Below are 12,500 nucleotides of genomic sequence, written 5' to 3' on the forward strand. Positions count from 1 at the left end.
TTTATGAAATATAATTTGGATATCTTGGCCTAACTGAAACACGGTGTAAGGGGATTGGTAAATAAATCTTAGACCAAGGCAATATACCTGCATATATCTACTCAGGAAGAGCAGATGGAGTTGAAAGAGAAGGGGTAGGAATGATGATGACACCAAGAGAAGAAAGGGCATTAACGGAATGGAGACCTGTAAATGGAAGATTGTTACTTGAGGTTTAAAACAATGCAGTGTAAAATGAGTATTAATAAATGATTCCTCCGAAGAAAGGAAAGATGAGTACTATGAAGAACTGCAGAGTGTAATAGATGAGATCCTATAGAGAGATATGAATATTGTGATTGGTGACTAATTCTAAAGTTGAAAGGAATAATCAAGGCATAGAGAATGTGATGGGTGTTAAGGGTCTTTGCAAAGTTTAAAATGAAAATGGGGCACATTTTTTCAAATTTTGTTAAACAAATAATCTTATTGCTGGAGATACTCTGTTCCAGCACAAGGGCATCTACAAATAAACAGGAATTTCACTATGTGGCAATTACAAAAATCAAATAGATCATATAGCCATTAACGAAGAGAGAGGGGGGATTTCTGAAAATGTAAGAAGCTAAAGAGGTGCAGTGTGGATATTGGTAGTGTTCACTAGGTCCTCATTGCCACACTGATATTAAAACTGAAAGAATCCAACAAAAATGTAGATTTGATACAACTAAACTTCTAGATGATGAGCACAGAGAAACCTTTGCAATTGAATGTTGGAATCGATTTGCAGTCTTAGAGACTTTAAGAGACGAAGAGCAGACAATGAATGAAGAATGGTGTGATATTAAGAACATATGTCTGTCAGTTGCTAGTAAAGTTTTGGGACATGCAATTACAAGGAAAAAATCATGAATATCAAATTATACTTGGTATACTATAAAAAAGAGACCAAAATAGAGCATGCTAAGTAATCTAGTATTGGTAGTGAAGTCAAAAGAAAAGACAGGAACGACTGGAGAGAATATCTAGACAGGAAAGGAGATGAGGCTGACAAAGCTATGAATTCAGGGAGTGGCTTTGGTGTAAAAATTGCTCATAGAATTATCAATGAAATCTCTACTGGGGGAAAGAAGATGCATATACCCAACAACAGAAGATGAAGAAAGGCAACGTTGGATAGAACTCTTTAGTGGGGTCATGAATAGGAGATATGAAGGGAATAATTTGACTGATATGCAAGAAGCTGAGGAAGTCCTTGATGTGCCCATGAATGAATTCAGTGTATTGGAAGTCGAAGCTATCATTAAAAACTAAAGAGATGGAAAGACCCTGGATACGATGGAATAACGGCTGAAATGATATTGGCCGAAAATAAAGTGACTCTTAGACTACTTACAAGATTATTTTGTAGACTGTGGCATTAAGAGGCAAAACTTGATGAATGGGAGCTAAGTGTGTTGTTGAAAATGACCAAAAAGATCTTACTGATTGCATTAATTACAGAGGCATCACACTAACGTCAGTTGCCATGTGATATAAACGCTGAGAGAGGAACAAGCAGGATTTAGAAAAGTTAGAAGTTGTACTGACCAAATTTTCATTTTAAGACATGTGGTTCAGCAATAATTAAAACATAAGAATCTCCTTTTGATGCCATTTGTGGACCAAAAATATAGACTTTGATAGTGTGCACCGGCCAATTTAGTGGAGAGTCCTAACGTTATTATGGAATTCCTCTTAAATATGTAAATTTGATTAAGACTGTTTGTGAGCATAGCAAGTATAAAGTTGATGTTAGTGGACTCCTATCAAATGAATTTCCAGTGAACAGTGCAGTACTCCAAGGGAATGTGTTGTCACCTATGCTGGTTATCCTCCTCATGGAATTTGTAATACGTAGAACAATTGGATATGGTCGAGAAGGATTGGAATGGATTGGTAACAGGAAATTAGCTAACCTAGAGTATGCTGATGACGCTGTTCTTATTAGCAGAACAACGCAGGACTTGCAAAGCCTCCTTACCAGAATGCATGAAATATCACTTCAGGTTGGGCTAAAGATAGATAGAAGAAAGACAGAGATGATAAGAATGGAATATGCAATGGAAGATGAAATATCATTGGAGGGAGTGAGGATTCATATGATGGAATCATTTAGGTATTTAGAATTGGAGCTTAATGAAAGATTGAAAAAAAGCAAATCAGGCAATGGCTAGGTTAAGTTAAATTTGGAAATCAAATCGCCTAAAATTACATATAAGAATCTGGCCATATATCACATTAGTGAGATTGGTGTTACTGTATGGACATGATTCGTGGTGTGACAATATGACAATATTACCCGAGTGACATATGGGGATGATATCATGGTGAGTGGTAGATGGAGATGGTTTGAGCATGTTCTTCGCATTCCCCAACCAAGAGAGATTAGTTCACTAAACCTTCAACTGGACTCCACAAGGCCCTAGAAGAGTTGGAAGTTCCAGGCCTACATGGCTGAGGACTATGAAACGTTGTGTAGTATATGGTGAATGGAGAAGTATTGATTTAAAAGCTCAAGATAAAAACGACTGCGAAATCTAACCGATTCCCTTTGCGTCAATAGGCGTAAGAAATGATGATGATGAATACTTTCTAAGGAAAGTTTATGTCATTAATCCTTGCCATATGTTTGGATTGTATTTATATTGGATGGGGATACGAGAAGATTTTTTGAGATATTAAGGGGTACGGACACTGAAACTATTTAAGAACCACTAATTTAGATATTATACTTAAAATAAGGTAATAATTACTATTGCATTTTATGACTATCAAGAATGTTTACAGCTCATTGGTCACGCCTTCTATCAGACCATTTTCTCTTTGTTACTATTAAATCAGAATAATATACATTTCTCACTAACCATCCTCGCTATACTATTTTAAATGTTACTTTCCTTTAACAATTGATAACTTTTTATATGTATTTATCACCAATTCGGCATTTTTTCTATGATTCATCTTCCATGCTTTACTACTTCGAGAGTGTTGTCTCAAACTTCACTGTAAACTTGGCCTTCATAGACAACTCAATTTGGACCAATTCTTTGAACACGTACTTCTACCTTTCCTTCCTAGCCTATTCCTTTACTTGCAACATCTCCCCTCCTAAAATCTTGATTATATTTGCTCCTTAATAGTTCTACACTAGACCACTTTAATTCTTTCACTCGCCAATATTTTTCGTTGCCATTAAAATCCATTACCTTACTCGTACTCCAAACTATTATTAGCTTTAACTTATTGCAAACACTTTAAAACTTGTTTATTAGGTTCTGCCACATCTCTCCACTATACCCAAGCTGTACTGCATAATCGGAAATTTTCAGATATTACACATTTCATGTACGAATCATATTATTATAAATCATTTTACTCTTCTGCAAATTATATTAAAATGTTTTCCAATTATTTTTACTTCTTTCACTCCATAAATCTACTGAATTACCATTCACATATAACTTTTCTTTGTCTCAAAAACATTTTACCACTAAGCCAGTCACTACCCATATCCAGATTTTCATATACACTTCCTCTTCGTTATATAAAGACAAAGTCGATTAGATCTATTTATTTCTATACCATATGATCACAACTTAAACCACATTGCCTTTTTATTGTTTTAATTTTAATATCTTCTTTGAAGCTCATGAATTCTATGTATAGATTTTCCTATCGTTTTGAAAATTTTCAACTGCCATTTACGGGATAAAATTAGTTTTTTTGCATAACATCTTCTGTATTTCTCCTTAAAGTACATCTTGCCGAATGCTTTACTTCTTTTTCAAATTAATTCCTTACCCTTTTCCTTGTATATCATTAAGCTTTATGCATTATTATTATTATATTAACTGTAACTTTACTATGTTTATAAAACTGAACATTTATTTCTCTCAGCCATTCTTACAATACCTGTCTTACATCTACAAATATTTACATACCGCATTCCGTAACTTTATAAATGACAAACACACACACACACACACACACACACACACACACACACACATATATATATATATATATATATATATATATATATATATATATATATATATATGTATATATATATATATATATATATATATATATGTATATATATATATATATATATATATATATATATATACATATATGTATATATATATATATATATATATATATATATATATATATATATATATATATATATTATAAAGAGTTTTAGTTAGAAGTAATTAATTTCCAGAAAGAAAAAGAGAAAAATCAAATTAAGATTACAATTCAAAAGGAAAAATATGTAGAATGGGACACCGAAAGAAATGTGGAGTATGCGCAGGAAGGAGATAAAAGAAAGAAAAGTGTAACATTGGTTGTAGAAACGATGAAGGATTTGCTTGGTAATATCATCCGGAAAATGGCGCTACGGTAAGTACATGTCCAGAACTTTGCACATTTTTCATGACTTTTAACAATTTTAAAGTTCACAAAAAGACCAATAGAGGGATAGAGGAGAAAGATCTTCTAACTTTTGATAGATTAAGGGAGAATTTTAATAAATGCCCAGTATATGTGTAATCTTTTATTTATTTTATACGTGGAGGAGCTTGGATATTCGGATATCTTTTGAGACTGCTTTACACAAGCGAGTCGTCTCATTTGGAATTCATAAACGTAAAACACCCAACTGCTACGTAACTCGTTTTTTTTTAGAATGATCAAATTATTCATTCAATTCATTTTACATAAAATTATTTTTTTACATTTGAGAAATTCTAAATCATGAATACTAAGTAAAAACATTTTTTTGTTTTGAATTTGAGCTTGTATAGTTATCAGAAAATTCAACTTTTTAGTTGATAACTGATTATTTTTTTTTTTTTTTTTTTTTTTTTTTTTTTTTTTTTTTTTTTAAGAGTAAGGGGTTTGGAGATCCAGTTTAAAAGCTAAAGGTCTCATTCTCCAATTTCATCTAAAGAGATGCTCATCAAAACGTCAGCTGGACAGGGCTAACCATTACAGTAACCTCCTCAATAAGCAACTTGCATTGACAAGAACGCGTACCACTGTACTAACCAAGTAAAAGTATCAGAAATTGAATAACTGAACAAGATACAAGTTTTCAAATAAAAATTTGGGGGTTCAGTGCGAAAATAAATTCTCTGACAAATACTTATGCTTTTCAAAAGCTTCATATAAGCTGGTAACTAATTCAGATTACCTACAAAATACCCTTTTATTTAATAAATTCATAATTATTATTATTATTATTATTATTATTATTATTATTATTATTATTATTATTATTATTATTATTATTATTATTATTATTATTATTATTATTATTAGCTAAGCTACAGCCCTAGATATAAAAACAGGTGGTTATAAACATAAAGACTTCAAGAGGGAAAAATTAGTCCGGGAGGAAATGAAATATGGAAATGAATAAACCATAAGAAAAGTAATGAACAATAAATACAAAGTATTCTAAAATCAGTAACTACATTTGAATAGAATTTTCAAACATAAACTTTAAAAAGAGACTTACGTCAGCTTGTTCGACATAAAAACATTTGCTGCAAATTTGAACTTTTGAAGTTCTGCTGATTCAATTACCTGATTAGGAAGATCATTCAACAAATTGGCCACAGCTAGAATAAAACTTCTTGAATACTCTGCTGTGAGTTTTGTGATGAAAAAGGCATAACTATTATAATTAACTGTACTGCCTTGCAAATCACCTCCTTCCTTGTGCCTCTTTTCTTCTCCCCAGTTAGTTGGTTAATCATTGATGGTTTGTGAGCCCTCATTAATTTATCATTCATAACTAGAATTTTTTTTCTGTGGAAAATATTTATAAAACACTAAGTGGTCTCTGTTTCACAGCTGCATATGCTATCTAAGTTTGCATCTGAGAAAGGGCTCTTTGTTTAGAAGAATCACGGATCTTCAGAGTATTAATGTGTTTCTGACAGATGCTTGTATGATTTGATTCTGACGCTTGACGTTTGAAATAAACAATGAAATATGTTTGGTCTTTTATATATATATATATATATATATATATATATATATATATATATATATATATATGTGTGTGTGTGTGTGTGTGTGTATATATATATACATATATATATATATATATATATATATATATATATATATATATATATATATATATATTTATATATACATATACATATATATATATATATATATATATATATATATATATGTATATATATTTATATATACATATATATATATATATATATATATATATATATGTATATATATTTATATATACATATATATATATATATATATATATGTATATATATTTATATATACATATATATTTATATGTATATATATTTATATATATATATATATATATATATACATATATATATATATATATATATATATATATATATATTATATATATATGTATATATATATATATATATATATATATATATATATATATATATATATATATATATATAGTTTTAATTAGTCACAAAAAATGACGTCTTTTATTATTGAATCCATGACAGACATTTAATGTTGGTGGAGCAGTCATTATCCGATGACTCTGAACATCAGCTTTCAAATCAAAATATATCGCTTGAGAGGGAACGTCAAAACTTCTCTCCTTATGTCTAAGATAACTAATTTTAAGTCAATTAATAACCCTCTCAATAACTACATAAATCATATTAATGTATTTTTCTTAAACTTCCTGCATTTTCCTCATTATCTATAGTTATGTTCACTAACAAACTATATATATAATAAATCAGGAATTCTATACAGTTCAGAGAGATGATTAGCAATAGAGCAGACAATTTGCAATTGTTAATTCTTTACGAAAATATCTACAAAACAAGTTTACTTTGTTTAAATATCTAAAGAAAATTTTAATGTAATTTACGTTCACTTTTTAGAGCCATCTTTCTTCACCCACCATGACGTTTGCTATATCCGTGACACCCCAGTTAGTGTACTGCTAGTTTTTATTTTCTCTGATTCTTCATTATATTTGTTAGATACTTTGAAGGGTTTTCTTATCCTCCAATCCAAGCCCCGTAGGCCTATATTTTATAGGGGATAAAGTCAGGTTGATCAGGTTCGGAAATGTCTTTCCATTTGAAGTTTTGAGCGTCTATAATTAATTTTTATTTGCATAATATTTCAACCGCAACTTATACAATTAGATACATCATTGACTATACCTGTTTATGAGAAATTTTAGTATCTATAAAGATACACATATTTACATGCATATATTTCCATGATGGTATTTCCTGATAATATTTCTCGGTGTATCTTATTGGGATTACAACCAAAGTCAAAAGATTTAAGGAGTTTATAATTATAATCAGAATATAATTCAGATTTAGACAGCAATCCTGTTTTATGTATCTCAGCTTGATAGAAAATCAAGTATTGCGTTTGTAACCAAATGGTGAAATACAATGGAATTCTTTTGCTTATCTGATTAACTGAAGGGGGTACTTCTCAAAATCCAAAGGATGGTTTGGTCACAAAGCATTTATACGTAAATTGCGAGAAAAGGTTACGTTATTCATTTTCTATATCGCTTTAAAAATAAATGGCTAAGAATGAAGATCTATGTGATTCGTAATCAAAATTTAATTTACAAACTTATATAATGGCTTCTTTACTTACTGTATATTTTGACAAGGAGCTTTCAAAAACTGTCAACAGCTAAATATCCTTTTTTTAATATATAACCTCTAGTTACGTTCGTATAAAAGAAACCGAGGTAAGATGTGGGCAATAATGGAACACTTTCATAACAATACAAACAATATGTCTGAAAAGAATCAAGTAAAATGTACAAGAAGAACACTATAGTTACATTCTGATATCTAGCAGATGAATCTCAAGTCCTAAGGTCCTCTTTCATATGGTTCTGTTTAACTATAATGCTTTAGCTCTATGAATTGTACGTATTACTTAAGCTCTTTATAAATTGACAAAAAACTTCATACAGGCAGGGGTGTGGGGGGAGGGGGGTCACGTATCTTGTATTCTGATTATAAATGTTAGTAAAAGACTCATTGAAATTGTTAATGTTTTGTTTACAACACCTACACAGGATCTGGAATTGTGCAAAAAGCATGGGCAGGGGGTATGCCAAGGGAGCATTCGTTCGTTCGTTGCAGATTGCCTGGCTCCTCCAGCCATATACTGGCTTTAAGCAGAGGCCTTGTCAGTGTTGATGAGTACATAATCAGATTCAGATAGAAATTCCATTGTAAGCCTAGTGATATAAAAATTGTTAAAGTTAAAAGTCAGAATAGGGTCATTTATATCATCTGTAAGATTTACTGAACTTTTTCAGGACGATTAGTATTTAGAAAGTCGTCAGAGATGGATGAACAATACTCCAGGAAGTTGTGATAGCATTTATAAATAATACTCCAAAGGAAGTAATATGGAATAAAGTAAATCTCTCCACGCGTAAATCTATTTTCAGGGGAAAAAATAATTCTATCTATAGCCCTTTTAGGGTACCAGTAACAAAGACCTTGTACCAACAAAGTTCATGAAACATGTATACTAATTGAGAGATTCCTCATATTTCATAAGCTTTGCCACTGTGATGAACTTTTTGTTTTTTTTTAATTTGTCTATAACAATATGACGATGTTAGGATGTTTAGAGTTGCCACCCGTCAAGAAAGTTGTGCTGTATAAAAGCTGATGGATAAATTGCAACCATTAGGAGATGAGGTTGAAGGGTTGTTAAACTAGAACTCTATAAAGAAAGTACTCATGTGTGAAATTTATCTACTATATATTGTTATCAAAATCATAGGGGCATGCTATTTATATGTAAGCAGAGTGAAGCACACTTTAGGTTAAGAAAGTAAGCCGGAGGTCTTATGTAAAGTTTTAACATCATACAGCTTACAAAAGGATTTGTAGTTAAGCATTCAGACAATTTGTAGTGAAATAAGTAAGCAAAAAGTTTAAACTAATGTGCTGTAGGTGCCATATGATTATGTTCAGTAGTGCATATTTTTGGTCATCTTTATATTTTTTTATGTTCAATATATAGTATTTTGTTGAAATTTTAGAGTGGTTTGTTTTGTTTAATTGTATACTCTTTATTTTTCTGAAGAGAGTTTTTGGTATGGAAAATAGGGAATTACTCCTAGCTTTTACCATGACGTGTTGATTATTTGGATGGTGGGGAAACAGATTTACGTCTTAGTAAATACAATTGTCATTATAAGAGTAAAAATTATAATAGTTTTAGGTGAAAGTTAAAATTTCCAAAAAGTTACAATTGTTGCCAAATTTTGGAATAGACAAAAATATTTTAAAATTATCACTACTTTATTGAAGTGAAGATACATATTGAGTGTGAATATGAATGTAAAAGGTTAAAGCTTTTGAGATGATTAGTAAGAATATCATTATTATTACCAGTCAAGTTGGAAACGTAGTTGGAAAAGCAGGATGCCACAAGCGCTAGAATATTGTTGTAACTAGAAATTTTTCAACATTATAAGAATATATTTTCTTTAAAGAAAGAGATTGAAGGACGATAAGGTAGTTGAAATATAATGGAACAGCAAAGAGTAAATATCAGGGAAGGATTGATGGTTAACAAGTTTAGAATTCTTGAAAATTTGCTGAGTAATCATATTTGATATGCAAAAGGTCGCGTTTCCTGGAGGTTCTCTGTAAATAGGTTTCATCCATTATTTAGAAATTGAAAACATGGAAATTTCTTATTACTGATCAAATAAAGTTAATCTATAGCGTTTTGAATGAGTAATATTCTTGTGGTTTAAGACATACTATACCATAGCCTCTGTGTCATGGTCTTCCACTCTTTTGGATACTCTTGCTTGAGGGTACATTAAGGTACAGTATTCCCCCTGCATCCTTATTTCCTTTCCTCCCTAGCTATTTTAACTGCTGGGGCCCTTGGGTTTATATCATCCTGCCTTCCCAACTACGGTTGCATCCTAGCTATTATTAATAATAATCACTTAAAACATAAGATATATAATTTCATAAATATTGTTTTCCTGTTCAAAATGTATGTCCCTGTAAGATATTCTTTAATATTCCTTCTTCCCGAACAGCGGCATTCCCCTCCTGGTTCGTCAGAGGGGTAGCAATGGCGGTGGAGCTCCTGGAATAGCTACTGCGCGAGGTCGAAGAGCTAGCACGACTGGAGGGCCAAGACGGCCTCTCTCCCGAAGGCAGTCTCGAAGGGAATCACGCAGAGGATCCAAAGGACGAAGACGTAGTTCAGTTCACCCTCCAATACATCTTCCTAACAAAGATGGTTAGTGCTTTAGTGTTATGTTTGTAATATGATTTTCACCTTTGTCTTTTAACTTGGAAATTATTATTTCATTACTATCAGTATCATCATAAAAATCTTAAGTAAGTTACGTTTAAAAAAGTTACTTATGCAGTTTTGCTACACAAAGACACACGCACACACACACATATATATATATGTATATATATATATATATATATATATATATATATATATATATATATATATATACATATATATATATACACAAATATACATATATATATACTGTATATGTATATATAATTTATATATATATATATATATATATATATATATATATATATATATATATATACATATACATGTATTATATATTCACACACACACATATATATATATATACATACATATATATATATATATATATATATATATATATATATATATATATATATATGTATGTGTGTGTGATTCTTTGTGTAACAAAACTGCATAGTAGCTTATTTTTTAAACAGTTTTTTTACACAAGGACACATACGCATATATATATATATATATATATATATATATATATATATATATATATATATATATATATATATATATATAAATATATATATATATGTGTGTGTGTGTGTCTTCGTGTAATAAAACTGCATATCTAACTTATTTTTGAAACATTTGTAACTTACTCAAGATTTGTATGATGATAATGATAGCAATAAAATAAGAATTTCAAAGTTAATAGACAAAGGTGAAAATCCAATTTCAAACAGAATTGGTTTGGATGAGTTATGTATATTAATGCAAAGACAAATATCCCTGAAGCTGATTTTGGTTAATGGAAACAAAAATATAACGATTATTTCAAGGTTTCTTTAAATATTCCTAAATTAAATAGTTTCAGATATAAACCATCAAAAGGATTCTCACAGTGCAAAGATAAAATTCCCCTTTTTTTTAACCTTTTTAGGTGGATGATATGCTCGTAAAATTTTAATTTTGTTTCGCAAAATGTTTGTCAGATCTTTTGCTCTATCATCTATTGGATGATGATAGAATAATGCATTCCTTTCAAAAAATTTTTTAAAGTAAATATAGCAAATAGCAAATACTAAGAAGAAACCCTCTTTAAAATTTAGCCTCAAGTTGTCAGGTTAACAATGCAAAACTTGGTTTTGATTGGGCAGAGGACAAAAGATTTCTGATTAATACTGGGTATTGAGAAAGTGCGTCGTCATTGAATTTTTTTTTATTAAAAAACTGAGAGATGGAACTCACGACCATGAAGGTTATGAACTAACTGACAAAATATTAAGAATAAATCATTAACAGTATTTCAAACAAGATTATTCTTCCAATTTATAGGTTAGTTCAATGAAGGTCATGCATTGATAAAAGAAAAAAAAAAATATTTTTACAGACTTTATAGATAGGTTATTTTATCATGATGTTTTGCTATCAATCTGAACAATAATTTTTTGTTATCAGGAGAAACAAGTGAAGATGAAAGAGAAGAAAAACCGAAAAATCCGATTCGCCGGCTCTCCCGGATGTTATCCAACGCCGGTCCAGCTCTCGTGCGGAGGGTCTCCAAACTCCGCAGGAAAAGCTTAGCACGTAAGTAGCCCTAATCAAACCAGTTCTTATCTTTGTCGAAGAGATAAATCTCCCAACTGAGTCGGCCGCAACATGGTTTTCTGGTCCTCGTTAAAATTTTTGACCATCTTAGCTCTTCTGTGTGAGTAATGGCCTCATACGAAACTTAATCTAAAACTTACAAAGTAATTTCTGGTGTGTCTGTAGATTGCTGCAATTCCTTGCATCTTCTTTCCTAGACGTTAAACTGTCATCTTCGCGTAATATCTTTATCAATACTTTTCTCATAGATACCACAGTTTTCGTAAATTCATTACTAAAAGACTACAGAATTATTTCAAATGTTTATCTTGCATATGAAAGGCTTTTAAAAATTGAACTTTCTACTATTATTTTTCGTTCAAGTAATCGGATCAACCGACAAGAAAAATTTAATGTATCTATCTCATAAAAAAAATCCTAAAATATATTCCTCTGCAATAAACGATTAATCAATATTTAGGATGATATTGCATAAAAAGAAAAAAAAGTAATAGTGCCCTTGAATGTGGTTTATTTTTTGTCATCAATTGAAAAATAAA

General features: G+C 30.4%; 1 protein-coding gene across 4 annotated transcripts in view; it reads left to right on the forward strand.

Annotated features, from left to right (window-relative positions):
- LOC137655771 (A-type potassium channel modulatory protein KCNIP2-like) overlaps positions 1-12,500 on the forward strand; it is a 1,424,523-nt gene that overhangs the window by 822,163 nt on the left and 589,860 nt on the right. For all 4 annotated transcript variants that reach the window (XM_068389903.1, XM_068389904.1, XM_068389901.1 and 1 more), the window contains 2 exons: positions 10,133-10,338; positions 11,812-11,940. In XM_068389903.1, coding sequence (XP_068246004.1) covers positions 10,133-10,338; positions 11,812-11,940 — 335 coding nt within the window. The remainder of the gene's footprint in view (positions 1-10,132; positions 10,339-11,811; positions 11,941-12,500) is intronic.

The sequence above is a fragment of the Palaemon carinicauda genome, chromosome 16 (assembly GCF_036898095.1).
Source record: "Palaemon carinicauda isolate YSFRI2023 chromosome 16, ASM3689809v2, whole genome shotgun sequence".
Lineage (NCBI taxonomy): Eukaryota > Metazoa > Arthropoda > Malacostraca > Decapoda > Palaemonidae > Palaemon > Palaemon carinicauda.